Source organism: Artemia sp. Qi Xiang Cuo, chromosome 6 (genome assembly GCF_049724085.1).
Source record: "Artemia sp. Qi Xiang Cuo chromosome 6, ASM4972408v1, whole genome shotgun sequence".
Lineage (NCBI taxonomy): Eukaryota > Metazoa > Arthropoda > Branchiopoda > Anostraca > Artemiidae > Artemia > Artemia sp. Qi Xiang Cuo.
The window spans coordinates 34240420-34263786 of NC_142799.1; the positions used below are offsets into that span (position 1 = coordinate 34240420).

The 23367-nt window shown below is 33.8% G+C and overlaps 3 protein-coding genes across 4 annotated transcripts in view; 2 read left to right on the forward strand and 1 right to left on the reverse strand.

Annotated features, from left to right (window-relative positions):
- Rpn6 (regulatory particle non-ATPase 6) overlaps positions 1-4360 on the forward strand; it is a 39424-nt gene extending 35064 nt beyond the window's left edge. The window contains exons 6-7 of the mRNA XM_089090689.1: positions 370-495; positions 3660-4360. Coding sequence (XP_088946815.1) covers positions 370-495; positions 3660-3890 — 357 coding nt within the window. The 3' untranslated portion in view covers positions 3891-4360. The remainder of the gene's footprint in view (positions 1-369; positions 496-3659) is intronic.
- LOC148951156 (protein adenylyltransferase Fic-like) overlaps positions 1-23367 on the forward strand; it is a 464238-nt gene that overhangs the window by 34410 nt on the left and 406461 nt on the right. The gene's annotated exons all lie outside the window — the stretch shown is intronic.
- LOC148951157 (TAR DNA-binding protein 43-like) overlaps positions 6738-23367 on the reverse strand; it is a 39882-nt gene continuing 23252 nt past the window's right edge. Inside the window, exons 4-6 of one of the 2 annotated variants that reach the window (XM_089090682.1) lie at positions 21943-22073; positions 20168-20388; positions 6738-13797 (exon numbers count right to left, since the gene is read on the reverse strand). In XM_089090682.1, coding sequence (XP_088946808.1) covers positions 13676-13797; positions 20168-20388; positions 21943-22073 — 474 coding nt within the window. In that variant the 3' untranslated portion in view covers positions 6738-13675. Of the gene's footprint in view, positions 13798-16260; positions 17136-20167; positions 20389-21942; positions 22074-23367 lie in introns of those variants that run through there. The other variant, XM_089090681.1, reaches the window with a different exon arrangement.

A 23367-nucleotide genomic window follows, 5' to 3' on the forward strand; every position in this document is an offset into this window, starting at 1 on the left:
AACCCTAGCACTCCTGAAGAAAATATGTCTTGCTCTTTGAGCCGGCGAATAAAAGAAATGTAAGATTTATGTGAGCTTAGCTTAAATCTATCATGTATTTAACCTAAGCACGTATGTATAATCGATACCCCCGCAATCGTGTCCACTGCCTTAGAATATTACTAGATAGTTCTTAAACTTCTTTAATGATTGAGTTAATAAATCGATGCGCTTTTCAAGATTGAGTTTGATACTCTTGGTCGGATTGATGCCTTTCTTCTCATTAAGCTATTTAGTGCATTTTTCGTATGTTAGATAACCACTATGTGCAAATTGAATGTGCTTGCTCCGGGAATTGTGGTCGTCAGTAAACCACGCCGATTTTTTCAGGCTTTGGTAGATTTCAAACCTGAATTGGAGGACGATCCTATAATAAAATGTCACATGGAGTCTCTATATGACACAATGCTTGAACAAAATCTGGAAAGAATTATTGAACCTTATGTCAAAGTCCAGGTAATTATAAACACTTCGCTTTTTTCTGTACCTTTTTGCATAGGCATTGAAAGGATGTTGTCAAAGTAAAAGCTTGACATACTGAGGTCCATTGGTACTAGCGTAAGTCATAATGAACTCTTATATACGATGAACTGAAAACTAAAACAAAATAAAAATTGATTTTTTCAGTTTTTACGTAACGTCACTCATTACGTCAAATATGGTTATTAGTACACAATCGGTGTTATCTTTGAAAAGACTGTAGTATGAAAAGACATCAAAAATGCAGTTTTTTTTTGTTGTAAAAAAGTCATTCTATTTTTAATTTTTTTTTTGATTTAAAAAAGCACTAGAACTTTTCATTTCCGTTCAAACAAGCCCCCTCGCAAAATTCTAGGGCCACTGGGTCGATAAATAAAAAGGCAAACAAATAAACACGCATCCGTGATCTTTCTTCTGGCAAAAATTACAAAATTCAACATTTTAGCAGATGGAAGCTTGAAACATCTACAGTAAGGTTCTCTGATGCGCTGAATCTGATAGTGTGGTTTTCTTGAAGATTCTATGACTTTTAGTGGGTGTTTTCTTTTTTTTTTGAAAGTAAGGCAAATTTTCTCAGGCTCATAACTTTTGCTCAGTAAGAATAAAGTTGATGAAGCGGACGTATGTGAAATCAGCATAAAAATCCTATTCTTTTGATGTATCTATTGATATCAAAATTCCGTCTTTTAAGATTTTGGTTACTATTGAGACGAGTCGCTCTTACACAGTTCGTTACCAAGAACTGTTTGATAACAGAAATGAAAGACCAAGCTGGAGAGTGAAGGTCAGCCTTCATTCTTCATTTTTGTAATATGCATGTTTTCTTTGTATGATCTCGTTTTCTACATGTTTACCTGCTTTTCTCTTTTTCATTAATATTTTAGTCGGTCTTTCCTTTTGGCTATTTTTATGAGCCTAATCTAAAGAGAAGAAATGGAATAAATCTTCTTTCTTTTTTTTTACTCGAGTTTCATTCTCTCGCAGAAATTTTCATTTTTTTTACCTAACGTGCTCAGGTGTCATTATCTTCTTTGTCACCTTTTTCAAATGTTTTATCGAAGAAGGTGAACTGCTCAACTCGGCATCGTTACAGAACGTTGTGCGTGTTAAAAATTTCAAATTACTTGAAAACACCTGCAACAAAGTAAGTTAGCATGGAAAGGATTTTTTGTTTGACCCTTACGTAGCGGGTAGGCACAAAGCTCCACTGCCAGTATATGGTAATCGTTACGTACAACAAAGCGGTGAGACATTAGTGTAAACCCAGAGGTACTACTTACTTACACTACCTGTAAAAGTATACCAATGCTGCCAAGGCAAAAATCCCTTTCCAGGGACATATTTGCCCAAGTATTTGGGGGAAAAACAAACTGTCCTGGAACGAGGACCATAACTTGCTTTAGGTATGCAATATTAAACATAATTACAAAATAATGGACTTGGCAAAATATTGCTTCTTTGTCGTTTCGTAATGATTGAACAAGCACTTAACTCTTGATTCTTACGGTTCACGTAATAAGAGCCCGACTTCAGAAAATATTAATTTCGCAGGCATTAAACTTAGTAATACTCGCTTTATCTTCAATTACAATTAAATTAGAAGTTTAAATTCAAGTATTTTTTTTCATTTTTATTTTCGTAATCATAATAAAAAGGGAAAAAAAAAAAAAAAAAATCAATCTTACAAGGAAAAGAAAGCTTGTGAAAAAAGATCGACCAAATGTTAGAAGCGATGAAAAATTATTTTTTTCTTAACGTGATATTGGAGGACAATAGCGTATAACATCTACATACGCAATCCGCTTGTTGACAAATCAGTTCATTATGAGCTTTCGGAGAAAGACATTCCCGTTTGATAGCTGTGAATTGAGTCTCAGATTCTTATTGCTTTGCATTAAATGTTACGCATTGTGGCAGAAAAATTACAGTAACAATTTGTATACCAGCGAAACGCAGCTTTGCTCGGTGATTATTGTTTGTTTAATAAAATTGTTTGTAATAAGATATTTGTTAATTTTCCGGTATGAACAAACGATCGAGATAGGTCATGACTTTCGGAAAATTCGCTTTTTATTTATTTCGGGTTTAATTAATTTTTGAAAAAAATTGCATATTAATGACTCACAAATACCCAAACGTCAATGGCTAACAAAATAAAATTGATACGTTGTTTTATGAAAGAGATTAAAGGATTATACTCTTTTCACCGAGCAAAGCTTGGCTTCCTGTTATTGAATTTAATAGGAATTAAGAAATACTAGAACGTCTGACAGTGCAGCCACACTCAGCAGTGGTAAAAATATGAGATAGAGACTAAACTGTATAATAAAATTTGTTCAAATCTGGCTTTCAAGTAGAGGTTTGATTTTTTTTGGGTCCATCATATATTTTTTGCAAGTAGGCAGATCTTTTGTTCCTAAATAGTTTTTGTATTGATTACATACTAGTTGGGGTAGATTAGTCTCCAGAACACTGTTTATTCGACAAAAATATGACAGAATATACGTTGAGCAGTACGAGACGACTCAGGACTCAATATACTTTTTACAACCTTCCATTTTTTGCTAAATACATATTGAGCAATTAAACTAATTAAAGTAAATATTTTAGGGCACTCTGGAACACTTAGTAAAGTAGTTAGATGCTTTTGCAGCTTGCTTTGAAGAACTGAAAACAATCTAGTAAAGCTTACATTTCTCGAGCTGCAATGTAGAATGGAACTTATTAGGTTGAGAAAATCCCCCCCCCTTTTTTTTTTAACATAATGATTTTGAACAAGAGGTTTTCGAAGATGCATAAAATCAGTTACTGGGTTAAAAATCACGGTAATGAATTGGTTTTTATTAAAAATGTTTCCCAGTAAGTCTGCTTTGTGTAATGAGCATTCTCATAGAAAACGTATACACTCAAAATCTTAGGAGGTATATCAGAAAATATGTTTTCCAGACGCTGGCTAAAATTTCAATATCCTTTTTTTATTGGTGGTGATCCTTCTGTGCAATCTCAGGTGGAGAGAGGCATAGCGTACTTTAAGAAGCTATATTTGGCACATCGCAATAGGATATTATAGGAACTCCCAAGATTGGACAGTAAAGGAACAACATTCTACAAGTACATAATTAATTTAAAATTTGTTTTAGATCGAACATGTCGCGATATGCATTGGGCTTCCAAGAGAGAAAGTTGAACTAAAGCTGTCACAGATGATATTGGATAAGAAATTATCAGGGATCCTAGACCAAGGTGCAGGCGTTCTCATCATTTTTGATGAATCAAAAGAAGATAAAACCTACGCTGCAGCTATTGATACAATAGCTTCTTTGAGTAAAGTTGTTGATACTCTATATCAGAAGGCGAAGAAACTGACATGAAAATGTCGAATGATAAAAACTTCCTCCCTGTTTCTTTTTTTTTCACTTAATCCTAAGGTTTATGGTCCCTGTGCAAGTTTTAGGAGCGTTATTTTTCTGCACTCCTACGCCTTTAATGTTTCAACGTAAATAGGACAATTTTCTATCAGTTCAGCTTTACTCGTTAATCGATTTTTTTTCTAATTTTTTTTAGATCGAAAAGTCGTAAAAAAAAAGCGAAAATAGGTCAATCATTTTTAAGCAGGATTAGACTATTCCCTACGAATACGTCTAAGAAATGCCAAAATTCTGGCTCAGTGAATAGATAGATATGAAGTTAATAAATCTAACCATATAACTCTCTGGTCCTTTTGATGCAAGTTACAACTGTCTGGTAATCGGAAAATCGCTTGTTTCACAAGGAACATAAACCTTAAGTAGAGTTGTTTCAGTAATGTATCTTTATTAATAAATTCTGAACGAAAACATAATTCGACTCTGAAATCGTGTTTCTTTGCTAATTTCCTAATGTTATAAGTCAAGGGATTGACAAGGCACATCAAAGTGAGTAACAGCTGACCAGCTCTTGACACCTGTATATCTGCCAAATCTACTAGTAGATAGATAAAGGAAAATTATTGACTAGCTTAGCGTGACGATGTCCCCGTCCTAAGTTTATGTGTTGGTCTGCCATTACTGTTATCCTGGTAATGCGGATAAGAATTATTGTAACAACACCCTTTTTTCCTTATATTCTTCAAACGAAAATGATTTTTTCTTTAAATTAGATTATTATGAACTGTCTTGAGGGCAAAATCTTTCCTAGGTTTAACTGAAGTTCCAGCAACTAAACCTATTTTCGACTTTTAAGCGAAAAACTTGCTCTCATCAATTGCATTTTCCAGCCAGTGAAAAGGATACTAAAAAATATTCTAGATTTTTATAAGAGATTTTCTGTAACAAAATAGTAAATGAAATTTTTAATTGATCCTTTTCTAGTGTCGCTTATTACTTAAGAGCTTTTACTGGGGGTGGAATCTTTTATTTATTTTTTTTGTCAAGAGTCAAAAACGAAAGTGTACAACAAAAATCAAGAAAAACAACCAAGTCAACTAAACAACTAAATTAGTTCTCTTGGGGAGGTTTGTGCTAAGAAATTCATTGGTGGCTAAGATTACCTTTTGCTGGGCGAGTTGGATTGTCAGTAAGTGCTCAAAAGACGAAGGTTATGCATAACAACGTAAATACAGCCCCGGCCCGGCCACTGAATGTTGGTTCAGATTAGCTAGATGAGGTTACAGAATTGAAGTATCTAAAAAGCCTCATTAAATCTGACGGAAGTCTCGAGCGTGAAATTACTACACTCATTACCTGTGTAGGCAATGCTTTTACCAAATTAAGAATAATTTTGAAAAACGCTGCGTACTCTCTAAAGCTCAAGCTCCGACTCCTAAATAGCAATGTCCTCTCTGTACTAACTTATGGATGCGAGACATGCGCACTGACGAAACAGTTTGAGAAAAGAATACAGTAAGATCTTGCAGCTCGCTGATGTTAGCAAAAAGTGTGAAGACCGCCACTGTTTTGCCATATAGAACAATGATGAGAGAACTTTGATGATCCACTCACCATTGTTCTGAGACCGCTGATCATAGCAGAATGATGAAAGACGTTTGCACAAAAATAACCAAAGATGTAAGATCTTTGTTCAAAGATTTCACTTTTAATCGTTTTCTGACAAAACATGTAAGATCTTAGCATATTGATGAGTGAAAAAACAGGCCTAGTGTTTCGAAAATAACTGTCTTCGGCGCATCCTTGGGATCCGCTGGTCCTAAAGAATTACGAACGCCGCCATACGTGAAAGGACGGAACAACCGCTAATAGTTGAAAAAATCTTAAGTATTAGATGGCAATATTGGGGTCATTTGGTCCATATGGGCAATGGCAGGATCCCCCATGTTTTATGCCTTGCGCCCCCCCCCCGCATTAGAAGACGTGGACGACAGAGAACGACGCTTGGCCGATCTCTAGAGAAAGAGGCTACTTTGGCGAGGACATCTTTGGAAAATCTCTGATCTCAAGCTCTTCAGAAGTCGTCGTGGAGAGGCACCGTTGTCGTCTTATGCGCCAGACGGCGTGGGAGGAACTAAGTCTAAGTGAGATTACCAGATAACATTAATTATGCACCACATACAAAGAAATTCCGTGTTTTGGATAGAAATTTTTCGAAGTTCTGAGCTTGTGAGTAGCTCCCCTTCGAAGTATAGAGTAGCTCTCTGTCTATCCTGAGTGATACCCTTTTCCCACTAATTAAATAGTTTCAACGCCTATATGACCAGGGGAATTTCGTACTTTACATAACACTTCCATAAATCAATGTTGAGGACTTTGAGAAGACTTCTTTGAAAAAGCTATTTAAAAAGAGGGTTACGAAGGAATAGACGGAAATCATAAATGTAAAAACTTCGGTTTTACCTGTTAACAGGGGCGGCCCCAAAAAATCATGAATTTTTTCATGCTTTACTCGTTTATCAAATTAGATTTTGAATTTGCGTTTTTTGTTGTTGTTTTTCTAAGATTGAAAAATACGTGGAAAAGGCATACAAAACATGTGAAAATAGGCCAATCATTTTTTATGCAGGATTAGACCGTTCCCTACGAATAAGTCTAAGAAATCACAAAATTATGGCTCATTGAATGGATAGATATGAAGCTAATAAAACAAACCATGTCTTTTTGTCTTGTTTGGACAAAACTATCTTGTCCTTTTGATGCAAGTTACAGCTGTCTGGTAATCGGAAAGTCAGTTCCTTCATAAGGAACATAAACCTTAAGTAGAATTATTTCAGTAATGTATCTTTATTAATTCTGAACGAAAACACAATCAGACACTGAAGTCGTGTTCTTCGCTAATTTTTTTAATGCCAAAAGTCGAGGGATTGACAAAGCACATCAGAGTGAGTAACAGCTGACCAGCTCTTGACACCTGTACATCCGCCGGATCTACTAGTAAATAGATAAAGAAAAATTATTGACTAGCTTAGCGTAACGATGACACCGTCTAAAGTTGAGGTGTTGGTCTGCCATTCCTGTTATCCCGGTGATGTGGATGAGAATTATTTTAAGAACATACTTTTCGTCTTATTTTCTTCCAACGAAACTGATTTTTTCTTAAAACTAGATTATTATAAACTGTCTTGAGGGCAAAATCTTTCCTATGTTTAACTGAAGTTCCAGCAACTAAACCCATTTTCGACTTTGCATTAAAGTTAAGGGAAAAACTTAGCCTCATCAATTGCATTTTCAACTAGTGAAAAGGATATGAAAAAATATTCTAGATTTTTATAACGAAAATTAAAGAGATTTCTGTAACGAAACAGTGAATGTGCAGTTAGAAATAATAAAAAGTAAAACATAAAAAGGCATATAACCAAAGCTTGTCTACACTCTCTTCCCGAAAAAAAAAAAAATCATGTGTACTTGGTCAATTGAACGTTTTCTAGAGTGGCTTTATTACTTAAGAGCTTTTACTGGGGGTGGCATCTCTTTTTATAAAGAGTCAAAAACGAAAGTATACAACAAAAACCAATAAAAACAATTAAATGAGGTAATTCATGTTTAGCATCCTGAAATATCGGGACAAGAACATAAAACTTGGGAAGACTTTGTTAAAACAGATAATTGAAAGGTATATATCATACTTTTTTTCAAGAACTTTTGAACATGTTGCTTGAAATTCATCAGGCATATGTTTGGTTCGAATTCGTGAAAATAGCAACAACATGCGATTTATGTGAAAACTATGAGAAGATTCATTGTTTTTTTAAAATTTATTTTCAATTGAAAGCAGACTGACGTTGAAAATTAAAATAAGCGGAAAATTATGCCATATATGACGAGAAACTGCTACACGAAGGAGACTTTCGTAAAGCCTGTTTGCAATAGAAATTATTTTTTCTTCACCGATCACTTTTCAAAACATTTGAACGAAAAACTGTATTGTTAAAAAAAGATAATGAGCACTTTCATTCTCGGCAGCACTGAGACAAAAGTAAGAAACTTTTTATGTTGTTCTTATTCTTGAAGTATTCAGAAAAAAAGTATTTCAGTAATGTATCTTTATTAATTCTGAACGAAAACACAATCAGACACTGAAGTCGTGTTCTTCGCTAATTTTTTTAATGCTAAAAGTCGAGGGATTGACAAAGCACATCAGAGTGAGTAACAGCTGACCAGCTCTTGACACCTGTACATCCGCCGGATCTACTAGTAAATAGATAAAGAAAAATTATTGACTAGCTTAGCGTAACGATGACACCGTCTAAAGTTGAGGTGTTGGTCTGCCATTCCTGTTATCCCGGTGATGTGGATGAGAATTATTTTAAGAACATACTTTTCTTCTTATTTTCTTCCAACGAAACTGATTTTTTCTTAAAACTAGATTATTATAAACTGTCTTGAGGGCAAAATCTTTCCTGTTTGCAATGGAAATTAAAAGCCTGTTTGCAATAGAAATTATTTTTTCTTCACCGATCACTTTTCAAAACGTTTGAACGAAAAACTTTATTGTTAAAAAAAGATAATGAGCACTTTCATTCTCGGCAGCACTGAGACAAAAGTAAGAAACTTTTATGTTGTTCTTATTCTTGAAGTATTCAGAAAAAAAGTATTTCAGTAATGTATCTTTATTAATTCTGAACGAAAACACAATCAGACACTGAAGTCGTGTTCTTCGCTAATTTTTTTAATGCTAAAAGTCGAGGGATTGACAAAGCACATCAGAGTGAGTAACAGCTGACCAGCTCTTGACACCTGTACATCCGCCGGATCTACTAGTAAATAGATAAAGAAAAATTATTGACTAGCTTAGCGTAACGATGACACCGTCTAAAGTTGAGGTGTTGGTCTGCCATTCCTGTTATCCCGGTGATGTGGATGAGAATTATTTTAAGAACATACTTTTCTTCTTATTTTCTTCCAACGAAACTGATTTTTTCTTAAAACTAGATTATTATAAACTGTCTTGAGGGCAAAATCTTTCCTGTTTGCAATAGAAATTAAAAGCCTGTTTGCAATAGAAATTATTTTTTCTTCACCGATCACTTTTCAAAACGTTTGAACGAAAAACTTTATTGTTAAAAAAAGATAATAAGCACTTTCATTCTCGGCAGCACTGAGACAAAAGTAAGAAACTTTTATGTTGTTCTTATTCTTGAAGTATTCAGAAAAAAAGTATTTCAGTAATGTATCTTTATTAATTCTGAACGAAAACACAATCAGACACTGAAGTCGTGTTCTTCGCTAATTTTTTTAATGCTAAAAGTCGAGGGATTGACAAAGCACATCAGAGTGAGTAACAGCTGACCAGCTCTTGACACCTGTACATCCGCCGGATCTACTAGTAAATAGATAAAGAAAAAGTATTGACTAGCTTAGCGTAACGATGACACCGTCTAAAGTTGAGGTGCTGGTCTGCCATTCCTGTTATCCCGGTGATGTGGATGAGAATTATTTTAAGAACATACTTTTCTTCTTATTTTCTTCCAACGAAACTGATTTTTTCTTAAAACTAGATTATTATAAACTGTCTTGAGGGCAAAATCTTTCCTGTTTGCAATAGAAATTAAAAGCCTGTTTGCAATAGAAATTATTTTTTCTTCACCGATCACTTTTCAAAACGTTTGAACGAAAAACTTTATTGTTAAAAAAAGATAATGAGCACTTTCATTCTCGGCAGCACTGAGACAAAAGTAAGAAACTTTTATGTTGTTCTTATTCTTGAAGTATTCAGAAAAAAAGTATTTCAGTAATGTATCTTTATTAATTCTGAACGAAAACACAATCAGACACTGAAGTCGTGTTCTTCGCTAATTTTTTTAATGCTAAAAGTCGAGGGATTGACAAAGCGCATCAGAGTGAGTAACAGCTGACCAGCTCTTGACACCTGTACATCCGCCGGATCTACTAGTAAATAGATAAAGAAAAATTATTGACTAGCTTAGCGTAACGATGACACCGTCTAAAGTTGAGGTGTTGGTCTGCCATTCCTGTTATCCCGGTGATGTGGATGAGAATTATTTTAAGAACATACTTTTCTTCTTATTTTCTTCCAACGAAACTGATTTTTTCTTAAAACTAGATTATTATAAACTGTCTTGAGGGCAAAATCTTTCCTGTTTGCAATGGAAATTAAAAGCCTGTTTGCAATAGAAATTATTTTTTCTTCACCGATCACTTTTCAAAACGTTTGAACGAAAAACTTTATTGTTAAAAAAAGATAATGAGCACTTTCATTCTCGGCAGCACTGAGACAAAAGTAAGAAACTTTTATGTTGTTCTTATTCTTGAAGTATTCAGAAAAAAAGTATTTCAGTAATGTATCTTTATTAATTCTGAACGAAAACACAATCAGACACTGAAGTCGTGTTCTTCGCTAATTTTTTTAATGCTAAAAGTCGAGGGATTGACAAAGCACATCAGAGTGAGTAACAGCTGACCAGCTCTTGACACCTGTACATCCGCCGGATCTACTAGTAAATAGATAAAGAAAAATTATTGACTAGCTTAGCGTAACGATGACACCGTCTAAAGTTGAGGTGTTGGTCTGCCATTCCTGTTATCCCGGTGATGTGGATGAGAATTATTTTAAGAACATACTTTTCTTCTTATTTTCTTCCAACGAAACTGATTTTTTCTTAAAACTAGATTATTATAAACTGTCTTGAGGGCAAAATCTTTCCTGTTTGCAATAGAAATTAAAAGCCTGTTTGCAATAGAAATTATTTTTTCTTCACCGATCACTTTTCAAAACGTTTGAACGAAAAACTTTATTGTTAAAAAAAGATAATAAGCACTTTCATTCTCGGCAGCACTGAGACAAAAGTAAGAAACTTTTATGTTGTTCTTATTCTTGAAGTATTCAGAAAAAAAGTATTTCAGTAATGTATCTTTATTAATTCTGAACGAAAACACAATCAGACACTGAAGTCGTGTTCTTCGCTAATTTTTTTAATGCTAAAAGTCGAGGGATTGACAAAGCACATCAGAGTGAGTAACAGCTGACCAGCTCTTGACACCTGTACATCCGCCGGATCTACTAGTAAATAGATAAAGAAAAAGTATTGACTAGCTTAGCGTAACGATGACACCGTCTAAAGTTGAGGTGCTGGTCTGCCATTCCTGTTATCCCGGTGATGTGGATGAGAATTATTTTAAGAACATACTTTTCTTCTTATTTTCTTCCAACGAAACTGATTTTTTCTTAAAACTAGATTATTATAAACTGTCTTGAGGGCAAAATCTTTCCTGTTTGCAATAGAAATTAAAAGCCTGTTTGCAATAGAAATTATTTTTTCTTCACCGATCACTTTTCAAAACGTTTGAACGAAAAACTTTATTGTTAAAAAAAGATAATGAGCACTTTCATTCTCGGCAGCACTGAGACAAAAGTAAGAAACTTTTATGTTGTTCTTATTCTTGAAGTATTCAGAAAAAAAGTATTTCAGTAATGTATCTTTATTAATTCTGAACGAAAACACAATCAGACACTGAAGTCGTGTTCTTCGCTAATTTTTTTAATGCTAAAAGTCGAGGGATTGACAAAGCGCATCAGAGTGAGTAACAGCTGACCAGCTCTTGACACCTGTACATCCGCCGGATCTACTAGTAAATAGATAAAGAAAAATTATTGACTAGCTTAGCGTAACGATGACACCGTCTAAAGTTGAGGTGTTGGTCTGCCATTCCTGTTATCCCGGTGATGTGGATGAGAATTATTTTAAGAACATACTTTTCTTCTTATTTTCTTCCAACGAAACTGATTTTTTCTTAAAACTAGATTATTATAAACTGTCTTGAGGGCAAAATCTTTCCTGTTTGCAATGGAAATTAAAAGCCTGTTTGCAATAGAAATTATTTTTTCTTCACCGATCACTTTTCAAAACGTTTGAACGAAAAACTTTATTGTTAAAAAAAGATAATGAGCACTTTCATTCTCGGCAGCACTGAGACAAAAGTAAGAAACTTTTATGTTGTTCTTATTCTTGAAGTATTCAGAAAAAAAGTATTTCAGTAATGTATCTTTATTAATTCTGAACGAAAACACAATCAGACACTGAAGTCGTGTTCTTCGCTAATTTTTTTAATGCTAAAAGTCGAGGGATTGACAAAGCACATCAGAGTGAGTAACAGCTGACCAGCTCTTGACACCTGTACATCCGCCGGATCTACTAGTAAATAGATAAAGAAAAATTATTGACTAGCTTAGCGTAACGATGACACCGTCTAAAGTTGAGGTGTTGGTCTGCCATTCCTGTTATCCCGGTGATGTGGATGAGAATTATTTTAAGAACATACTTTTCTTCTTATTTTCTTCCAACGAAACTGATTTTTTCTTAAAACTAGATTATTATAAACTGTCTTGAGGGCAAAATCTTTCCTGTTTGCAATGGAAATTAAAAGCCTGTTTGCAATAGAAATTATTTTTTCTTCACCGATCACTTTTCAAAACGTTTGAACGAAAAACTTTATTGTTAAAAAAAGATAATGAGCACTTTCATTCTCGGCAGCACTGAGACAAAAGTAAGAAACTTTTATGTTGTTCTTATTCTTGAAGTATTCAGAAAAAAAGTATTTCAGTAATGTATCTTTATTAATTCTGAACGAAAACACAATCAGACACTGAAGTCGTGTTCTTCGCTAATTTTTTTAATGCTAAAAGTCGAGGGATTGACAAAGCACATCAGAGTGAGTAACAGCTGACCAGCTCTTGACACCTGTACATCCGCCGGATCTACTAGTAAATAGATAAAGAAAAATTATTGACTAGCTTAGCGTAACGATGACACCGTCTAAAGTTGAGGTGTTGGTCTGCCATTCCTGTTATCCCGGTGATGTGGATGAGAATTATTTTAAGAACATACTTTTCTTCTTATTTTCTTCCAACGAAACTGATTTTTTCTTAAAACTAGATTATTATAAACTGTCTTGAGGGCAAAATCTTTCCTGTTTGCAATAGAAATTAAAAGCCTGTTTGCAATAGAAATTATTTTTCTTCACCGATCACTTTTCAAAACGTTTGAACGAAAAACTTTATTGTTAAAAAAAGATAATAAGCACTTTCATTCTCGGCAGCACTGAGACAAAAGTAAGAAACTTTTATGTTGTTCTTATTCTTGAAGTATTCAGAAAAAAAGTATTTCAGTAATGTATCTTTATTAATTCTGAACGAAAACACAATCAGACACTGAAGTCGTGTTCTTCGCTAATTTTTTTAATGCTAAAAGTCGAGGGATTGACAAAGCACATCAGAGTGAGTAACAGCTGACCAGCTCTTGACACCTGTACATCCGCCGGATCTACTAGTAAATAGATAAAGAAAAAGTATTGACTAGCTTAGCGTAACGATGACACCGTCTAAAGTTGAGGTGCTGGTCTGCCATTCCTGTTATCCCGGTGATGTGGATGAGAATTATTTTAAGAACATACTTTTCTTCTTATTTTCTTCCAACGAAACTGATTTTTTCTTAAAACTAGATTATTATAAACTGTCTTGAGGGCAAAATCTTTCCTGTTTGCAATAGAAATTAAAAGCCTGTTTGCAATAGAAATTATTTTTTCTTCACCGATCACTTTTCAAAACGTTTGAACGAAAAACTTTATTGTTAAAAAAAGATAATGAGCACTTTCATTCTCGGCAGCACTGAGACAAAAGTAAGAAACTTTTATGTTGTTCTTATTCTTGAAGTATTCAGAAAAAAAGTATTTCAGTAATGTATCTTTATTAATTCTGAACGAAAACACAATCAGACACTGAAGTCGTGTTCTTCGCTAATTTTTTTAATGCTAAAAGTCGAGGGATTGACAAAGCGCATCAGAGTGAGTAACAGCTGACCAGCTCTTGACACCTGTACATCCGCCGGATCTACTAGTAAATAGATAAAGAAAAATTATTGACTAGCTTAGCGTAACGATGACACCGTCTAAAGTTGAGGTGTTGGTCTGCCATTCCTGTTATCCCGGTGATGTGGATGAGAATTATTTTAAGAACATACTTTTCTTCTTATTTTCTTCCAACGAAACTGATTTTTTCTTAAAACTAGATTATTATAAACTGTCTTGAGGGCAAAATCTTTCCTGTTTGCAATAGAAATTAAAAGCCTGTTTGCAATAGAAATTATTTTTTCTTCACCGATCACTTTTCAAAACGTTTGAACGAAAAACTTTATTGTTAAAAAAAGATAATGAGCACTTTCATTCTCGGCAGCACTGAGACAAAAGTAAGAAACTTTTATGTTGTTCTTATTCTTGAAGTATTCAGAAAAAAAGTATTTCAGTAATGCCGAATTTTTGCATCTGGAGTGAGGTATTCATGGGGGTAGCTATCCAAGTTTAGGATTTGTTTGGTCGTTCAAGTTTCAACGCCGTTCTTCACTTTCATTAAAAAAGTAATATTTTAATTCCTTTTTGTTCGTTTTAATATGACATTAGGGTTATCAAAGATATATGCCCGGGGGAGGCTGCCCCCCCCCCGCCCTTTCCATACTGAAGTTTAAATTATATGCACTAATGCTTTGGGAATGAGGACTCATTTAGGAATCTAACATATTAAAGTACAATTCAACTATATGCGAGGAAGGCTGCCGTCTCATTCCAAGGTCATTATCATGAACTTCAACTATGTATCGTATTCAAAACTACCGTTTATCATATTCAGAAACTACCCTTTAAAAATCTACCATTTCGGCAATAAAAGGGGAGGTATCATTCTCTTAGAGCCTATTTTACACGCTTAGTCCAATTAATTCCTTTAAATTAAGTAAGGTTAGAGGACTCTGTCTTAGTATTATCTAAAGGACCTCTCATCAAGGGTCTGAAAGTGTTGGCCTCATTCTTCCCCTAATAAAGACCAAATTTTGCCTTTTTGTTCATACATATTGTCTTCATAAAAAAATTGATCATGTCACTAATAACCATTCTTTTTGTATGGACTGCATATACGTTTAGGGATAAATGTGCCACCATGAGGCAGCATTACCTTTGAAACTGGGAGACTATTAAATAGTTTTTCGATAGTTCTTAGTCGATTTTCTATATCAAAACCCTTGCTTGATACGCCTTTTTGTCCCAAAATTGTTTCTACTCTAACTCCACCATATCTTAGATACTTATTCTAATACACCTTCAACCAAACAAATTATTACCCTTTTTTCGCTTGAAACAGACGGTTCGAAAAAAGTTACAAATGTCTATCGTTGCTGGTACAACAACAACAACAGGCAAAATGTCTTAAGGTTTTTTCTCATATATCTATAATTTCAGGATCCTTTTATCTTTGTGTCGAAATTCCAAAAAAGGCAATCTATCATCTAACTTTATAGTCAATAGTAAGGATTAAGTCTCCTCATTAATTGTGTTCAGTATTCTTTGCAAAAAACAATCAATTTACCTTTCAACTCCCTATATAACAAAACGTCGTCTATGTACCTTATCCAAAATTTAGGCTTTAAAAATAGCAATCTATAGTGAACTTTTCATCACGCTCTGCTTCAACATTTGCTAAAAGGGAAGATAAGGCCCCTTCTATACCTAAAACTCTTACTTTTCTTTAAAAAAACCTCGAAAAATAGAAATAATAGAAGGAGAGTTCCCTCTGCCTTACTCTAAATGTTTGGTGTTTTCTGTCAACAAGTAAAATAATGGTTCTCTTTTTTTGAAGAAAAAACTTTGACTTGTTTTTATTTATATCAAATTTAATCTTTATCTTGACATATTTTGAAAGCTTCTAAAATTTCTTATCTATAATCACCATGATAGAATAAAAACGATTTAGATCATTAAATCCAAAGAATAGTTTAAACAGAGAAAATTCCGGCTCGTTTCAGAATAAGGGTTAACATCAACACTTAGCATTTCCCAGCGAACAAGTTAATTGTAAAAATATAAACAAACGTATCAGTTGTATCGATGATTATTTTTGCTATCTTCTTTACTTTTACATTGCAAAGCATTGGGTGGAACGTAAATTAGCCACTTTTTTGTCAAAAAGGGTACAGTAGGAATATATATTTCCAAAATTCTTCCATTAAACCCTTTCTAGAGCGAAAGCAAACATCATGTTCCTATACTGTTACATTAAAATTATTTAACTGGAATCTCATGATTGTTTTCACTAAGGGTATGATTGTGTCGTAAAAAATTATAAACGTAGCGTAAATAAAAAGTACAACCAACCACAAATCCTTTTTATGTACTGCAAAAACGTGTTACATATATTTCTTCAGAAGTATATAGAATTGGAAAAGTATTTGCCCTCTGAGACGCTCTAACATTCAGCTTCATACCATAGTTAGTTTCACCACTCAAAAACTAAATCCTCACTTAACATCTCTTACATGGAACCAGTCTTTTTATTACCCAATGGACAATAGATATAAAATACACTCTCACACAAGACATTGATAATCTGTAGCCAAGCACAATTCACACTCGACCAAATTCACTGTCACTATGCCATAAACGTGTTAGATTTTCTCTTTATTCCTTCAAAAGTGAAGTCGCTACATAACTGGAAGCATTATAAGATTTGGAACATGTAAAATAAAACAGAATTCCAAGGAGATAAAGAAAAGAAGACCACCATAGATTATTGATCTGATACATTTGAGCCAGAAACCATCAAAATGCCTTTCTGAGTGAATGGCAAAGTGATTCAAGTAAGAAATAATATTGAACAAAATTTATTATAAAGAGGAAATATATTTAGTTGCTTAAATTTAGTAGAAAAATTATTATTTGCAGTCAATAAATAAGTATATTTAAGAGCAGCGTGACGTTAATGAAATGTGAAATATTTTCAGATGTGTGAAGCATTGGCTATCAATGATACTTAGTTAAGCTTGGCTTAAAAATTTCATCACTGAGTTTCTTGTATAAGAAAATATAAAGGGATAAAAACATATTCCAAATCTATTACACTTCCAATCTCTCAACATAGTCGCATGATTCAGCTCCACCACTTATTCGAACCATATACATTATAATCCGGCTGACCTCTTCCACCCTGGTAATTTGATCCATAACTGTTTCCCGACTGCCCACTACCTCGGCTCTGGCCACCTGACTGAGGCAAGGGAGGGGTGCCACCTTGACCGTGAGGAGACCCAGAGGTCACCCCAGCTTGTGCTAGGGCAGCAGCAACTGCGGCAGCTATTTGTGCTGCCTGGCTGCCTTCTGCTGCAGGACTAGGTCCATAACCTCCACCTCCTAACAGAGTAAAAATAGAGGTATTAATCATCTTCTAATGACATTTCATCGGTACGTAAATTTACACAAACACAAATAAACTACAACCTACAAGTTTTGTTCATCTGCGTTCTAATTTATTGATTTGGCAAAAAAAAACACAACTCAACAAATAAATTATGCTTAAATATTTCTAGAGTAGTGATTGAGGCAAGAAAGAAGAAGGGTTAACACCCCAAATAGTAGTTTATAAAAAAAAATAGCACAACCATTCATTTTAGGCTAGAAAGGTATTGGTATAAACTCCTTTTTAGCTATGCATATGATTAAATTTTGTCAGCTTTCTATTGTGCTTTAATCTTTTTATCACCACGATCTTACCAGAACTTTTTCATTAGACCAGTGTTCACTTTTTTGGGTTCAGAAATATAGATACACGGCTATATTCTTAGAAGGCGCGATGAAGAGATGATATGTACAAGTGCGGTATGACCTCTAATAAAAGCCGGATATCAAAGCATTTAAAACTGTACAAAAAAACATTTTTTTTTTCTCAGTGTTCATAGAGAGAGCGCTTTAAGAGCTTTCCGTGTAAACGATGTTTTTTTTTTGACAAGTTAAGTAAACAATTATTTTTTCCACATGAAGTGAAAGCATCCTAGTTATTCAAGAGAACCTCCGCCCCTTCTTTACACCATAGATTCAGTAAAGACTGACGTATTAAATATATAAAGACTGACGTAGGGGTGTTAAACAAGGCTCAGTAATCAGCCCTGTGATATTTAACAATGCAATACGTTCTGCGACAAAATCGTTAGAAGATTTTTTGATAGATGACGGAATTGATGCTAGTCATCTATCTTACGCAGATGATCTACTTTTGATAAGTGATAATTTAGAATCTTTACAGAAAGCTATTACTGCCGTGTCGTCTGCACTTGGTGATATTGGGCTAACAATAGTGCCGTCTAAGACTGAATACGTCGTTTCGAATGACGAAACATTGCCAAATCGTGCTGTTGATGTTTGCGAGGAGAGTTTTCCAAAAGGATAAGTTTGAGTATCTCGGACTCCGGTATGGGAATCCTATCAATGCTACTAAAAATCTAGTTATTGCAGCGCTTAAAGAAAAACTGCGGAAAACTTACGGTATGCTAGCACGAACTAAAGGTCAATTTGACAAAATTACGCTCGGTCGTCTCTGTAACGCCATGTTCGCGCCACATGTCTTTTTTTTTAACCCCTTTACGGAATTGTTTTAGTAAAACCGAACGAAACCAAATTCGTTCAATTTTTTTTCGGTCTTGCAAATATTTATTGGGAATTCCCATATGGTTCAGAAACTCTTAAGTTTCGCAGAGGTACTATATTTTGGAGATAATTAAGAAAATGGATGAGTTGTATACCCGTTTCAAAAGTTGAAATAGAACAATACACGAATTTCAATTGGCTAGTCTTGTGCATTAAAATCGTGATTTTGATTTCGTTTGTTTTCTCTTTTGCATAGTTATGTCAGTTTAATTTTGTTTTGTAGCGTTGTGTGATTTTTTCGTAAATTTTTTCTTTCGTTTTTATAACTCCTTCGAGCATTTACATGTATTTGTATGAAGGGTTGAAAAAAAAATTATTATTAATTATTATTATTATTATTATTATTATACACTTAAATATTAGTATTTTAGAAAAAAAATTTATGCTATTCGCCAATTTAGCAATCAATAACAGCGTCAATAAATTAGTACATGTTTGTCAATAATCTTTCTTTCTAGGAAAATATGGAAACTAAAAGAAAAAGACTGCTAAAAAGGTAAACAAACTGTGGCTACGGTGTCCTTTTGTCAAGACTATCAAATATTTTCCGCTTTGGGAAATGTTTACGATACTCCAATGAAAAATTTAAAAGAGATAACATTGGGTGCCAACATTTAAGAGAATTAAACTCTTTCGGCTCTATTTCAGGAGCATAGAAAAACCTCATTGCAAAGCAAAATAAATCCTTGGAACTGGTGATATGGATACTAGCTTGCATTCACACACTAGTACTATACAGATCTACAAAAGAGACTGAGAAAAAACAAAAAAGGACCCAACCGCAAAATAAAAGTGATAAAACAATTTAGAGGTATAACCATAGCATGTTTTCTTTTGGCCCATTTGTCCCCATTTTTTTATAGCCTAAATCTATTTTCATGGGTCCAAATTTTGACTGATTAAAAAAGTTAGCTGTTACCAATTTGGTATCTTTTTGAACGGAAATAAGCAAGAGCCTTCATTTAAAATCTAAATTATATATCAGTAGTGGATGGTTTCTATAAGATCGTGGCTAGTTCATTAGATTTCTTACTAAAACAAGCTGGTAATTCGAATGAGCAATGAGTAATTCGAAAAGAAACCTACCAAAAAAGGCATACGCTTTGAAAAGTGTAGTACGCCTTAGTCAAAAACGAAAACTAATTTCGTTGGACGGGAATAATATCTTGTGTGTTGATTCCAAGGTAATGAGAGCCCCACCTATTCAAATAGGTTTTAATCTAGGAGCGAAATCTTCTTTTGTGTTACACATAAAACCCTTCCCACATAGAATCTTATATTATCCAAAAATGTCCAAAGTATTACAGAAGAGCTTAGTTTCTTTTTGATTGTAATAGTTCTTGGTTTTACTTTTTGACCAAAAAATCCCAAAAATTGCAATTTTGGTATGTTAAAATTTGAGCTAAGAACTGTTGTTATTTTTATATCCTGTCTATCTGATCAGAAATTTCGCACAAACTACGTGAAAGGTGCACTTATCCGTTATTTTTGGGGGGTCTTAAGACCCTTCCCTCCCTCCTCCGTGTCCCCAGTTTTCGGGAAGGCCTGTGTTTATGATTACTATAAACATCTTAACAACAGCCAGGAAATTCTGTGTACAAGCACCAGATGGCAAAAGGCATATTTCCTTATCAGAAGAGTGCCTGAAGGAACAATTTCAATTATTCCTGAGGGAATAAGTTGCCCGAGGGAATAATTTCATTATTCCAAGTGGCCAGTAGTCCAGCAATATCAATGTTTACCTCCTGGAATGACAGTGATGGAATCTTTACCAGAATAGTGATATCCTCCTCCATTGTTGCGGTCATAGTACCCTTCTCTCTCCTTTTTCTCCACAGCCTGTGACTTGCTTAATCGGGGTGTTGCTTCAAGGACCTTCACCCGGTTGTTCTTTATAACATGCTCTCCTTTACTAATCAGAGAAGCAACATTTGGGTCTATAAACGTTACAAAGGCGAAACCCCTAAAAAAAGAAGTGATTATTATGAATAAAAAACCCAAAATATGATGATTGTGAAGGTTGGAGGTGCATATGACAATTAATTTATATAACAATTTTCGCATTATTGAAGTAAAAGAACCTTCTCCAAAAAATTATTTCAGTGAAGTGAATTCGAATTGTTAATGTTGAATACTTCATCCCGAAACAGGACGGTAAGCTAGGACCACCATTATTATTGTGGAGAACCTGACTTGCAGAAATACAACCTGCAGAATTATTCATCTGTTAAGACATTCTCAAGATGGACAACTACTTTTGTCTTTATTTTGGAGCTATGGTCTTAGGAACTCATAACCCAAAAATTGACATAGCATGATTTTATCACTAGTATATTTTTTTTTTTTTAAGACAAGACCTTAAATAATGATGAATGAGCGGTATCTTTTAACAAGTAGACTAGTGCTACACATCTTCAAAAAGCAAAAAGATATTGTTACTCGTTTAGCCTAAGTTCTCGTTTAGCCAATTATAAATTATTGCTCAGGCACCGTACATATTTTTGAAGTTTACATAGCAAATTTAGCGATTCAGAACTGAACTTCAAAACTTCAAAAAATTTTCAACTTTTTTCATGTCGTTAGATATAGCTTATACTTATACGAAAAAATTCGGTAATGATGTTTTTCTAACTACGATTTCTGCTAAGCTTCGAACTTTTGGTTATATTTTTTAAGGTTTTTGAATTGGTGTACTCCCTTGTTAAAATATATACAAATATTTTTGCAATTACCAATTTTTTGCTCTTTACACAATAAATTTTTTTTCATACTGAGGGTATTCAAAAATATTTGATTATTACCGGAAGTCCGATTTCTAACAACGATTTCTATTACGCTTCAAACTTTTGGTTTTCTTTTTACGATTTTGAATTGTTCTAATCCCTTGTCAAAATATATGCAAATATTTTTGCAATTACCAGTTTTTTCCTATAAGTGTGACAAGTGTGACAGACAATACTAATGTATTTAAACGCAAATATTAGTTTTTAGGGCCTTCCTACTGACATTTTGTAACGGTTTGCGTTAAAACCTGTAAGCTGAATCACTTAGCTATCGTATTTTATCTAACAAAAAAAAAAAAAAAAAAAAAACCAAAAATTTTATAATATTCAGACTTTTTCTAGTTTGAATTAAAACATTAAAATTATTGCTCAAGCACCGTAAATATTTTTGCAGTTTACATAATAACTTTAGCGATTTTGAACTGAACGATTCTTAAAATTATTGCTCAGGCACCGTAAATATTTTTACAGTTTTGCATAATAACTTTAGCGATTCTGAAGTGAGCGATTCTTAAAATAATGCTCAGGCACCGTAAATATTTTTGCAGTTTACATAATAACTTTAGCGATTCTGAACTGAACTTCAAAAAAAATTTTCAACTTTTTTTCATGTCTTAAAAAGACATTGCTTATACTTATAAGAAAAGAAATTGGTTCTTTGACTCTTAGGGTACCCTAAATACTTACCGAGTATTTTTCCTTTTTTTAAGAGTTAAAGAAAAATTTCACTTTACCTGAAAGGGTTTTTGGGTATATAGGTATCAGCAATTGATCCAAACTCCGAGAAATATTCTTTTAATTCATCTTCGGTTATTGTTGGATTTAACTGCCCGACAAACAATCGATGGGACGCTTCTGCTTCAGTCTAAATAAAATATAATGTCTATTCAGGAACAACAATAGAAAAAACAGATACTTTAACCTCTGAGGAAACTAGATACTTACATAGCTGGGCCACAACTTTATGCAGTGTTGTAGTAGATCAGTGGGAACAGAATTGTTGACAACAAATACCGATCCATCTACATTCACTCATAATTCGCAATTACAAATCACTCATAAGAAGCAAATTGGTCTCTTGAAGGATACTATGCTCCCTGTAGCAGTTTGACTTAGTCCGCTTGTTTTTTCTTATTCGAGATAAGAGTTGAAATAACAGTAATTGAAATTTTAATAAAAGAAATCTGTCACCTGTGGGAAACCAGCGACCACATGCACACAAGGCAGCCATTCTGCCTCTATACTACCTATGTAAATGAAGCTATCCACTTGACAAAATTTCTGGTTACCTAACATCAAATATACACTCTCATTTATTTCTAGTCTAAGCGACTTAGTCTTCTTGACATTAATTTTCAAGCTTGTTCTTGCCCCCTGAACTCTCAAAACCCTTAAAAATTTATTCATTTAGCTAACATCATTATCTAGAACACTTCAATAATCTTCATATTCTTAGTCTAGGAGAGAAGTTCACAAGTTCTTTAACTTTCACAAGTATTTTAAATGCCTTATCATTCAATTCGCATGTCTTTTACTATATGACAAATTTGAGCATACTCTTAAATGATTGCAATAAGACCACTATAGAAAATGTTCCAAAGTAAACAAAAAAAGAAAAACTCCTAAAGCCCACAAGAGGTCCCTTTCTCTACTATCCATTTTTGGTTTCAAAATCGTGTTTTAGTTAGGTCATTAAACTGGTCCACATCTTTCATGTATAAAGAATAAAATCGTCCTCCGCAAATGCTAATTGATTCGAACAAAAACCAGAAATTAATCATTAAAAGACTACTAAATAACATTGCTGTTAGTGTTTGAAATGATAATACATGCCTTATTTTGATACATACCCCATCCTTGCGTTTCAACATTTTGTTTTGAAATTTCAAAATAAATCTCTTTTGAATCTCTTTAAAATAACCGGTATAAATATTGATTGTAGAAATTTGTCTTTTGTATTTTTAGGTAGTTAGTTATAAATCTACTTATGTAAGTGACAATGACGAAAACTCTTATTCAATCACGTATCGGAAAACAATTATGCGACGTGACCTAAAGTGAGTATTTCACTGTCAAATTAGTAGGATCAGCACGTGTTAGACGCTCATAGGACAGCATTTTATAGTACTTTCTTTCTTTTCTACAGGTCCCTATTGACG